This window comes from Neophocaena asiaeorientalis, unplaced genomic scaffold, assembly GCF_003031525.2.
Source record: "Neophocaena asiaeorientalis asiaeorientalis breed wild unplaced genomic scaffold, Neophocaena_asiaeorientalis_V1.1 scaffold77, whole genome shotgun sequence".
In the NCBI taxonomy this organism is placed as follows: Eukaryota; Metazoa; Chordata; class Mammalia; order Artiodactyla; family Phocoenidae; genus Neophocaena; species Neophocaena asiaeorientalis.
In genome coordinates, this window is record NW_020174645.1 from 6,602,309 (window position 1) to 6,614,501 (window position 12,193).

General features: G+C 45.1%; 1 protein-coding gene across 1 annotated transcript in view; it reads left to right on the plus strand.

The window, feature by feature from the left end:
* Window positions 1-10,317, plus strand: part of KDM2B (lysine demethylase 2B) — a 121,694-nt gene extending 111,377 nt beyond the window's left edge. Inside the window, exons 20-24 of the mRNA XM_024758707.1 lie at window positions 265-428; window positions 518-679; window positions 1,355-1,573; window positions 8,385-8,577; window positions 9,740-10,317. Coding sequence (XP_024614475.1) covers window positions 265-428; window positions 518-679; window positions 1,355-1,573; window positions 8,385-8,566 — 727 coding nt within the window. The 3' untranslated portion in view covers window positions 8,567-8,577; window positions 9,740-10,317. The remainder of the gene's footprint in view (window positions 1-264; window positions 429-517; window positions 680-1,354; window positions 1,574-8,384; window positions 8,578-9,739) is intronic.
* The last annotated feature ends 1,876 nt before the right edge of the window (window positions 10,318-12,193 follow it).

Consider the following 12,193-nt stretch of genomic DNA (forward strand, 5'->3'; position numbering starts at 1 on the left):
CTGTGGAGGGTGTAATTAAACCCCCAGTAAATACTTTACAGCTTCTGGTACTTTCCATGGGGGTGGGGGGGAAGGGCTGTGACAATCAGAGCAGAGGCTCTCAGGTGCCAACGAGACGGAAACTAAACAGAAGGGTCCAGGGGACGAAGTTAAGGAGCCTCCCCCTGGGCGTTGTAGGTGGGGGACTGACCACAGCTATGCATGGGGCTCCCCAAGAGAGCTCCCAACTCTGACGTTGCCCCCTCTGCTGGGCCTGGCCCCCAGGTGCTGTGATAAGCGGTTATGGACCCGCATCGACCTGAACCACTGCAAGTCCATCACACCCCTGATGCTGAGCGGCATCATCCGGCGACAGCCTGTCTCCCTGGACCTCAGCTGGACCAATATCTCCAAGAAACAGCTGAGCTGGCTCATCAACCGCTTGCCTGGTGAGCACTGGGCCAGGGACCCTCAATGTGCAGTAGCAGGGGCTGGGGTTTATCACCTGACCTGCCACCCCCTCTCTGTCACCCGCCAGGGCTCCGAGACTTGGTGCTGTCAGGCTGCTCGTGGATCGCAGTCTCAGCCCTCTGTAGCTCCAGTTGTCCGCTGCTCCGGACCCTGGATGTCCAGTGGGTAGAAGGACTAAAGGATGCCCAGATGCGGGATCTCCTGTCCCCGCCTACAGATAACAGGCCAGGTGAGTGTCCGGGACAGGGGTGTACCCAAGGCAGGGTCACAAGAAGGCGGTATGACCAAGCTGTGCCGTTGGATCTGGTTTTCACCACAGACCCCATCTGGTACTCATGTCTTCAAGCCTTCTCTGGCTTCAGCCCTTCTCGACGCAGAGCTGAGTCCCAGCTGCTGTTCTCAGTCAGATTTGGGTACAAGAGGGGACCCGTGAGAGGGCGGAGGCTCCCAGGATGCCACTTTGGGAACTCTGTGCATCTCACTGCTTCTATGTTAATTTGTCCTTCGTTGGCTTTGAGCCTCAAGCATCGGGGTCAGTGTGGCCAGACAGGGCCTCACGGGATGAAGCCCTCCTAGGTCGGGTTGCAGGACTCACTGCTCCCCACCAGTACCTTAAATGAGGAATCTGTGGTGACCCAGAGATGCTGTGCTGTCTGTACTCCGATTGGCTGAGCACTGTTGGGTGGAATGCAGGCTCTGTGTTTCTAGGTCTTCTGACTTTTAAAGAATCTACAAGGGTAAAATTTGATGTGGAATATTCCGATTTTTAAATGTTTGAACCAGTTTTGATCTTTTGGGGGAGACACTCAACCGCTAAATGAGACCCAGGTGTTCCACCTGGCTGGTAGGCCTTGTAAAGTGTCATGTCAGGGTGACATGTTGCCTCTCCGTCCTGCTCCCTCAGGTCAGATGGACAATCGGAGTAAGCTCCGGAACATTGTGGAGCTGCGTCTGGCCGGCCTGGACATCACAGACGCCTCCCTGCGGCTTATCATTCGCCACATGCCCCTGCTCTCCAAGCTCCACCTTAGTTACTGTAACCACGTGACTGCCCAGTCCATCAACCTGCTCACCGCTGTGGGCACCACCACCCGAGACTCCTTAACCGAAATCAACCTGTCAGGTCAGTCCGGGGCACCCATCGGGGTCTGCCCAGGACCCCGGGGGACAGGCTGGGCATTCTTCATTCGAAAGGAAATACTTGTGGGCCTGTTGCTATAGAGTCACAGTGTTAGACGCTACGACACACCAGTGAACAAGACAGACCCACGGCCTAGTCTAGAGGGGAAACACACATTAAACAAATAAGTGTTGTTAGATTTTAAATAATTGCTCCAAAAAATAGTGCTAGTAGCAGTGAGAGCACATGAGCACATAGCAGTGGATCTTGACCCAAAATATGGGCTAGAAAAGCTTCCCTTGGGTGCCGTGGACGACCTGGCGCCTGGCAGCAGGGGGTGTGGGAGAGTAGCCGGCAGTGAGGCCAGGCTGGGCCAATGGAGTAATAAGCAGCTTGATTTCTGCCATGGTGGTTGTTGCTTATGTGTCCCCCTCCTGACCCTGCTATCAACGGGCCTGTGGTTGACAAGAAGAAAACCCCACAGTGGAGTCCTCACTCCCCCACTTACTGATGGGGCTGGAGTTCGTTCCTAAGGACTTGGGGCACAACCAACGGGGAGGTGGACAGAGGCAACGCTGCCCGTTCTCAGCCCAGTTAACCCAGTTCTCGTCTCATCGCTCAGGATGGTCAGATTGGGCGTGTAAGATTTGGACCAGACCAAAAAAAAAAAGGAGAAAAGAAACTTTTTTCTTCCAGAAATTACCAAGTAATAAATGATACCCTCACCTCATTTAAATTACATTTTGACACAACCCCATCTGATGTCTGGCTTGGTCAGGATTCACATACTGTTTAGCTGTTTCCCTCTCTCCATCCCACATTCATGCCTGAGAAACGCCTTCCTGTTACCAGTACCACATCCGCGTGGGAGCTGATGCTGTACCTTAGTGCTTAGGGAGCCCACCCTCCTCCTTGGGGAGTATTTGTGGCGAGGTGGTGGGGGAGGGGGGTGTTGCATTCCATGGAGGCAGAGAACAGAGAGCCACACTGAGGTGAGCTTTCACCAAGACCCCAGCTCCAGGCTCAGCTCGTGGTCTTGAATTGATGCTGGGGCCGCCCCGTGGAGGAGGGCCTGGGGAGCATCTTGTTCTAAAGCGCTCGGTAGTAATGAACTCTTTTCACTTATTCTAATTTAATTACTATGCATGTGTAGCAGAGATCCCAGTATAAATCCCCCTCCCCTGCAACACAGTCCATGATGTGTTTGTATAAATCATCTTTTTGTATTTTGTTTTCCACCGCAATCCTTTGAGGTCATCTTTTTGTCTCAGGATCTACATACAGATCTCTGTGTTTGCGTTAAGAGCTGTGATGTATATGAAGGCCAATCTCTCTCATACCGTCTCTTCTAGATTCAGTTCTTTTTAAAATGTTTTCCCCTCCTGTCAGTATAACTAGTTCATGATAAAATAAATCTCTTCCACAAAATGGATGGCACTTGACATGTTTCCAGATCCTTCATTGTGGTTGGAGGATCAGGTCCAGTGGCAGAGTGAAGCCGTGGTTGCTTGAGGTGGCCCTTTGGCTTCCCCTTCCCTGCCCCTGATTCTCACCTTGAGGCAACCACCTTCAACTCTTGAGCTCTTTGTTTCTGTTTACCTCCATTTTTTCCAAACAGCAAGCCTACATTGCTATTTCTTGTTGTTTTTTGTTTGTTTTTGTTTTTCCTTTTCAGATGCTCTGTGTTTGTTAACTTGTTATGCAGAGAACAAGGATTACTATTCTTACATTCTCTTACCCTGCTCCCTTTTTTCCCTTCATCTTCCCAATTTGTGGTTAAGTCACTATTACTTACCTTATTATGGCCATGTAAGTATTGTCCACTGTTGAGCCAGTGTGTATTATGGGTATGTTTCCTTTCTTGCACATGTTTTTGGTTTGTTTTCCCTAGAGTTAATAATTGCCTCATTTTTGTTTGGTTAGTTTCTATAACAGACTTGAGTACTGTTCTTTCCCCACGTGAACTTGTCAGGCCCTCAACCAGTCTGTGTAGAAACCACCCTCCTGGACTTCTTTTCCTCCTGCCCCACTTGAACTTGGCTGTCTCTGCCTGCTGCACAGCTCCCGTCCTGGGACTTCCTTGGTTTCTGTCTTGTGCAGGGACCCTTCTTTCCTTGGTCCCGTATCTTCTTTCTTGGTTTATATGTTCGTTTGGTAGAGGACATCTTCCAGACCTTATATGTCTGAAAATGGCTGTATTATACCTTCATGTTTAATTGATAGCTTAGCTGGTTATATAGTCCTAGTTTGGGAACCATATTGTTTCAGAAAGTGGGAGGCACTGCTCCTTTGGCTTTCTGCCTTCCAGAGTTGATGTCCAAAACGATTTGATTCTCCATCCTTCAGTGAATATTTTCTCTCATTGGAAGTTTGTAGAACATGATCTTTTTATTTATTTATTTAAAAAAATATTTTTTAAAAAAATTTAATTAATTTGGCTGTGCCGGGTCTTAGTTGCAGGATGCAGGATCTTCGTTGCAGCATGTGGGCTCTAGTTCCCTGACCAGGGATCGAACCTGGGCCCCCTGCGTTGGGAGCGCGAGTCTTAGCCACTGGAGCACCGGGGAAGTCCCGTGTAGGACATGATGTTTATCTCAAAGTTTTTTGCAGTTTTGGTTGGTGAGCCTTGGTTTGAGTCCATTTTCAGGGATTGTATTGAGCATTCATGAGCGCTTTCAGTCTCTCAATTTGGTTCTGGAAAATTTCCTTGAATTATTTAATTTCCTTCCCTTCTGTTTTCTTTCTTTAGTAGTTCTCTGATACCTTTAGTTTTTTTTTCCTTTTTCCCATCTCTGTATCTGGTTTTCCTCCACTTATCACAGAATTCACATACAGCTGACCCTTGAACTAGTTAGGAACTAGGGGTGCAGCCCTCCTTGCAGTAGAAAATCCAAAAATAACTTACAGTTGGCCCTTGGTATCCACACTTCCTCCAAAAACTCAGATTCAACCACTAATTTGTAGCCTGTAATATTTACTATTGAAAAAAATCAGCATATAAGTGGACCCACACAGTTCAAACCCGTGTTGTTCAAGGGTCAACTGTAGTGAGTTTTTCATTTCTGCTTTTTTTTAGGTTCAAACATATGAAGCTGCTTTTTATGTAGGTCAGAAAACAGTCAAATATTGGCAGTTTTCATATGGTTTAGCCTATATTTTTAATTTTACAGCTATAGTTTGTTCTCTGAACTTTCGGAGAGTGGCACGTTCTTGTTTCTTGGATCCAGATATTGTCCATCCTGAGGATACTGATGGTTTTTTCTTTTCCACATAGACCATACATTCCTTCAGATGCAGTCAGTGGGCCTGCCTAAGGGGCCCTTCTCAGATTTAGTGTCAACATGAGGTTGTCGGCTCAGGTGATCGGAGACTCTGGGGACACGGTGGGAGCTGGTCTGCTGTGGGTATCATTGGGTGGTCAGCATGGGTTGTTTTCTTTGGGGAAACCCAGACGTGACAGTCTTTCTGTCAGTGTTTCCTCTTAAGCTGGTCAAGGTTGCCAAAGGACACTCTCTTCCTTGACCTCCCAACCGAAGGGCTCAGGCCGGGCTGCCAGGGTTCTAGGGCTTGGCAGGGAAGGAGTCTGGAGGTCTCTACAGTCAGCAGGTAAATTTCCCTGTAACCCCCATTTTTCAGGGGGTGCCCCTACCTTCCACAGTGCCTGGTGGTGCCTGGTCTAGAGACTTTCTCTTGCCCATCAGAGACAAACCTCCCCTCTTTTGCTGGGGAAGGGAGTTTCAGCCTCTTACTGCTCCTTAAGTAGATTTTCAACCAGTCCATCTGTCTCTAACCCCATCTTTAGCCCCACTTTTGTTGTACTTGTTGCTTCCAGTACCTGTACCTTTGAGGTCTTCTGTAGAAGAAATCTGCTTCTCTGCTTTTCCTTCAGCCAGTTTGGGGTTAAGCTTTCTCAAGTCTAGTGAATTGTTACCTTTTCTCCAGCTTTCTAAATTAACAAAATTTTTTTTATTGTGATAAGATAACACATAACATAAAATTTACCATTTTAACAATTCTTAAGTGTCCAGTTCACTAGCATTAAGTACAGACACGTAGTTGTGCAGCCGCCGCCACCTGTCTTCAGAACCTCTTCTTCACCCTGTCAGAAACTCTGTACCCACTAAATACTAACTCCTCACTCCCTTTCCTCTCCTGCCCTCAGCAACCACCATTCTACTGTCTGTCCCTGAATTTGACTCTTCTAGGTACCTCACATAAGTGGAACCATACAGTAGTTTCCTTCGGGACTGGCTTATTATATATACACCACATTTTATTTATCCATTCATCTGCTAACAGATGCTTGGGTTGCTTCTGTCTTCTGGCTATTGTCAGTAATGCTGCTGTGAACATGGGTGTATAAATTCATTGTTCTTTGGGTATATAACCAGAAATGGATTGGCTGAATCACATTGTAATTCTGTGTTTACTTTTTTTTGAGAAACTACTATATTGTTTCGCAGAGCAGCTGCACTGTTTTACATTCCTGCTAACAGTGCAAAGGGTTCCAACTTCTCCATATCCTTACTAACATTTTCTGGGGTTTGGGGCTTTGTTTTTTTAAGCGAAAACCATGCTAATGCATATGAAGATCTCAGTGGGGTCTTGACTTGCATTTCCTTAATGATTTGTGATACTAAGCATCTTTTTGTTTGCTTATTTACCATTTGTGTATCTTCTTTGAACAAATGCCTATTCCCGTCTTTTGCCCATTTTTAAATCAGGTTGTTTGTGTTGTTGTTGAATTGTAGGATTTCTTTATATATTCTGGATATTAATTCCTTAACAGATACATGACTTGCAGATATTTTCTCCCATTCTCTGTGTTGTTTTTTCACTCTCTTGATAGTGTCCTTTGTACAAAAGTTTTTAATTTTGATGAAGTTCAGTCTTTTCCCTTTTGTGGCCTGTGCTTTTGGTGTCGTGTTTAAGAAACCATTGACAAATCCAAGGTCATGAAGATTTCCCATGTTTTCTTCTAAGAGTTTCATAGTTTTAGCTCTTATGTTAAGTCTTTGAATAATCTTAATTTTTGTATATGGTGTGATGGGGGAGGGTGGTCTAGCTTCATCCTGTTGCATGTGGATATCCAGTTTTCCCAGCACCATTTGTTGAAAAGTCTGTCTTTTCGCCCACTGAATTGTTTTGGCCTCTCGTCAAAAATCATTTGACCATTTAAGGGTTTATTTTTGGGGCTCTCAATTCTGTTCCATTGGTGTATATGTTTGTCCTTATGCCAGTAACATGCTGTGGCTTTGTAGTATTGAAATCAGGAAGTACGAGTCCTCTGACTTTCTCTTTTTCAAGGTTGCTTTGGCAGTTCAGGGTCCCTTAAATTTCTACATGATTCTTAAGATGCATTTTTCTTTTTCTACAAAAAAACCGCTTTTGGTATTTTATAGCAATTTCATTGAGTCTGTAGACTGCTTTGGGGTAATACTGGCATTTTAATAATATTAAGTTTTCTAATCTGTGAACATTGGCTGTCTTTCCATTTAAATCTTTTAATTTCTTTCAGCGTTGTTTTTTAGTTTTCAGTGTACAAGTCTCACTTTCTTCGTTAAATTTATTACTAAATGTTTTCTTTTTGATGCTATTGTAAATGAAATTTTCGTGATTTTCTTTCAGATTGTTCATTGTTAGTGTATAGAAATGCTAATTTTTGTGTATTTTATATCCTGCAGTTTTGCTGAATTAGGGGTGTGGGGGGGGAGTGGGGTGGGGTGTATGTGTGGGTGGGTGTGTGTGTGTGGGTGGGTGTGGACTCCTTAGAGTTATCACATTAAGGTCATGTCATCTGCAAGCAGATATTTTTACTTCTTTTCCGTATCATTTTAAAAATTTTAATGCTTTGATCTGTCTAGAATTTATTTTGTTGTGAGGTATAGGCCACATTGTTTGAGGTTTGTAATTCTTAACCCAGATTGTCCTTTCATCGGACATCTATTTTTCACTCTTAAACAGACTTTGTTTAACCCATCATGGGCCTATCCATAATATTCCCCACACAACCAATTTTAGTGATGATGAGGAAAGGTCTCCAGCTTAATATACCACTGAGATGAAGGAATCATTGGGCTCAGGGTGGGGACTCAGCCTCAGTTGGATGCGAGCTGGCGTTGCAGCCGGTTGACTGAGGATTCAGTTCTAAAAGAAAACAGTGCTACAGAAGCAAAGTCCAAATTGAGAGAATTACTCGGTTGGAGAGCACATCTACTGGTGAGGGCGCGGTGGAGGGTTCTGAATTCTGGTTTTGCTCCCTGGACAGAATCTTTCCAGCCCCTTCTAGCACATTGGTCTCCTGCATAGGTTTGAGGCAAACGTCCCACGGAGGGCGGGCAAGCACACGGGGCCTCTGTCTAAAGGGCTGGTGCCCAGGGGAGTGGGAGGAGCCCAGGATGACCTTACAGGTGTCCTCACTCCCCCAGCACTTCTCCCCTGGGAACAAGCAGACCGCGCACAAGAACCTGCAGAGAGGTGTTTCTCAGCAGTAGAGTAGAAGTGAAAAGCAAGCTATTTTCATGTATTGTGTGATCCTATCTTTATAAAACAACATAGACAGGATGTACTGATGTGAGAATATATACATATAAGGGGCAGCCATGGGGTAAGAGTCTAAGCAGTTTCACTTGGAATGTGTGGATGCTTTTCAAGCATATATGAAACTTCTGTAAGTGGTAGATGAAACCATTCTGCATTTGAAGAGAGCTTTCCAGCAAGGGCAGTTGCTGCTCTGGTGCTGAGTGCCTGGGGGTTGGGGAGGGCCCTCAGCTGCACGCTTCCTCCACCTCACCGTGTGTCCTCTTCCCTGCAGACTGCAATAAGGTCACTGACCAGTGCCTGTCCTTCTTCAAACGGTGTGGGAATATCTGTCATATTGACCTGAGGTACTGCAAGCAAGTTACCAAGGAAGGCTGTGAGCAGTTCATAGCCGAAATGTCTGTTAGTGTCCAGTTCGGGCAAGTGGAAGAAAAACTCCTGCAAAAACTGAGTTAGTCCATGGACAAGTATGTAAATATGGGGTGGGTGAGGGGAGGGGACGCGCGGCAGGGGAGGGAAAAAGACTTTACAAAAACTAGGGCTTTTATTTTCAATTTGGAACTTGGAACAACAGACCACAGAACGATTCCATTTTGCAAGTCTCGCTGAGGGAGAAGCCAGTCCGCCACCGTTTTGGGGTTGAGTGAGTCAGGCGCTTTCCTTTGGTCTTTCTGAATCAAAACTGCACTGCTTTCTGGACCATTTCTAAGGCAGCCTTTACCAAGAAGACATTCCTGTCAGAGAGGAGGATGGACTTGGGAGAAATTCTCTTACTGGAAGCATGAGCTTAGGAATTTTTTTTTTTGGTGGTGGTGTTTTTTGTCTTGGACACCTTATTCCTGGCAACTTTGGGGTTTTTGGTGTCAACATAAAATGGACCACACACCACAGCTGCCGTCTTGACATGTTTGTTTGTTTGGTTTTGTTACATCTTACATTATGCAGAACTATTTTTGTACAAATTGTTCAAAAGTTATTTATGCAAGGTTTGAATGCATACCAGTGTTTTTATTGTTTTGAGATTGCCAACTTTCCTGGTTTCCTTCAGGTAGGAGAGAACTTAACCTGAACGTCATACGACTCCATCTACACACGTGCCCAGATCTGGCAAAACAGGCTAAGACCTTCCAGTTAAAAGCATGTCTAACTGGAAGTTGAGAGCCTGCTTTGTATGTCAAGAAGTTACATAAGCATGTTGTGGATATGTGTAAATTATAGTCAAAGTGAGACACTTTGCTAAATTTCCTCTGTATAGAATTCACCTTTTTCTCAAAATTTTAAAATTCAGACTTCAGCCTTTGAACTCAGGAGGGGTTTGCTCCCGCATATGAGCTCTTGTACTCTACATAGATCTAATTTATACAGTGAGTCAAGAAGTTGAATAAATGCTCCAACATAGCCTTTCTTTTCCTTTTTTCTCTCCTTTGAAGTGTGAGTTGAGTTCTCGTTTAAGGTTTATAACATGGCTGTTCCTAGTTGTAAAGTTATGCATTCATAAGTGCCATTGTTGTAAGGTGGTGTTTTCCTAGACCTTCCCTGACGCGGTTTTACCTTTGTTGAATTTGTATAAACAATTGTACAAAAAAAAAAAACACTCTTGGACTTGGAGGGTTTCTGTTTCTGTTCTAGGGGTGGACTAGAAATTTGACTAGGAAGTCCAGAGGCAGTAGTCTCAACGCCAGTGTATATACTGTTTTGAAGCCAAACAAGGTATAATTTCTTACTCATCTGAGAAATACGGCAGCCCCTTGGTACGTGTTTTTTCCGTCTTCAGAAAGAGATCTTGCTGTTTGTAGCTAATAAAGGTAACAGGAAAGAACTGTGCTACACCAGTGTCCATGTGTAAGAGTTAGGTACGAACTGCCTTAAGGGGCAGGGTGGCTTACCTGTTTGGGTGCTGCTGACCACACCCGTATAAAATAACTTCCACAGCCACTTAGCATTTCCACTGCCAAAGGGGGACAGGGGTTCATTTCCTCAGCTTCCACTGGACACAACTCAAGGAGGCCACATCCTGCACTGGTAACCTGGGGCTGGGGTGGTGGAGGCACCTGGTTAGGCGATAACTTCCCCAGGTGGCAGACATAGAAACCAGTGAGAAGTAGACTTGAGATCACAGGATTTTTATACTGGAACAACTGCTCTAGTCATCTGAAAATGAAGATAACCCAGCTTCCTTCCTCAGTCATCAACAGCAACATCAGACTTGGGACTCATGGGACTAGCCTTTCCTGCTGTGGTAGTTTCTTACTGCCCCTGCCCCCCATCCTTTTTTTTTTTTTGCCACGGCGAAATGGTTTTACATCTCATCTAGTTTGTGCCGCCGCCTATTAATTTAAATCCAGAGATACTTTCTGACTCAAATTGGAGACATCTGAAGCTGTTGCACCTCAGAATTTAACTCAGGAGATGCAGAGTTAAAACTAAACTTTAACAGAGGTTAAGATTAGTTTAACACTGTGGTTTATTTATAAAAATGTGGCTTACCTTTGCAAGCCTGATCGTTCATCGTGGAGCACCCACACAAGAGGTCAAGTTGCAGTCTTCTTGGCGGCCTGAGTGCTGTGAGCCTCCGAGTAAGAGTCACCCTCATGTCCAATAAAGGCATCTTCTCCCTTGGGAACCGTTGAAGGAGGACGGTGGTTTTCAAGTGGAATCTCGGCATTAGAGGGCCCTCCTTCCCCTGTAATGTTTCCAGGAGCACACAGGTCAGCCAAGAGAGGAGGTGAACGAAGGGCTGCCAGGGCCGAGCAGCCGGAGTTTCCATAAGGACACACCACAGAGTAAGGACAGCATCTCTCTAGGCTTGAGACGGCCAAGGCAGTGCACTGGCCACAGATGACCTTCCCCCAAGTGTACTGAACAATCCAGTTAAGATTATACCCCAGTACAGTCTCGAACAGACTCATTCCTTCAAAAATGAGCTTTAGATGAGGCCAGGCCAAGCTAGGTGCCTGCAAACAGCTGCTCTGAGCCCATACACTATCTGATGAAGTAATGGAAGGACCATAAACCAGAGGGACCACTTCTTGTAAGAGGATCATAACTTCTTAACCCAGGAAAGAGGAGAGGCCATAACCCTCCTTCCTCTAGGCATCCTGGCCTTTACAAAGGCAGGCACCACGGCCCATCCAAAACATGGAATGACATCCTTCCATCCTGTCAGGACAAGGACAAAGAGACGTCATTGCATTCCATTGTGAACTTCCAGAATTTTATCCATATGATAGATGACCTATTCAAAAAATTAAAGATGCATGGCATGCAGCTAGAAAATGCAGATTCCAGGGAGGAATGTTTGCCCTCTGCCAGATAAGTTAGTCCCTTGCAATTCAGTTATTCCAAGTGTCGAGCCTATTAGGCTAAAAATTTGTTGGCTTCTCACTGAGCCAAGGTTATTTCAAAATGCTACTTAAGAAGATCCACCGTTGAGAGTTTTTGTTCATTGCTAAAACAAGCACTTGAAACTATAAGTCCAAAAAGAAATAGTAAACAAGCTGTTCTGAGACTATGAGCAAATAAATCTCAATTTTCTAATTTAAGATACCCCAACACCTGCTGCTCAGCTTCTATTTCAGTGTGTTTACCATCACCCACTGGCCTGGATTTGAAGACTTCTCTCCACCAAATTAGGGATTTGTGGGGAAAGTTGAACTTCTGGAGTTCACCGTCTCAGGAGAAGTACATACTAAGTGCTCCTAAGGCTTTAGCAGGGGCTGAGCTTTTACTGTCCATCTGAATTGTAGCTAATACCCACCCTGGGCTCTTCAGGCAAGCACAGGAGAAGGGTATTCAGAATATCCACAAGGCTTTGATTTACATGCTCTGACACTCAAAACCAGAAAACGTAGAAAGGCAACTTTTTTTTCACAGCTAGCCAAACTTTCTGCCTTAAGCACAGAGGGGCAAGACTGTTTACCTCCTTTGCTTAAGTTTCAGGTCTTGTTGATTGACTTCTGGATCCTGAGCACCTGAAGGCACGTGTTAAACACTGCAGAGTCAAAAGATAAAAAACCCATAGGACTCAGCCAAGAAGTTACGTAGTTTCCTAAAAACATACCTGCCCACAAGCCATGGGAATGA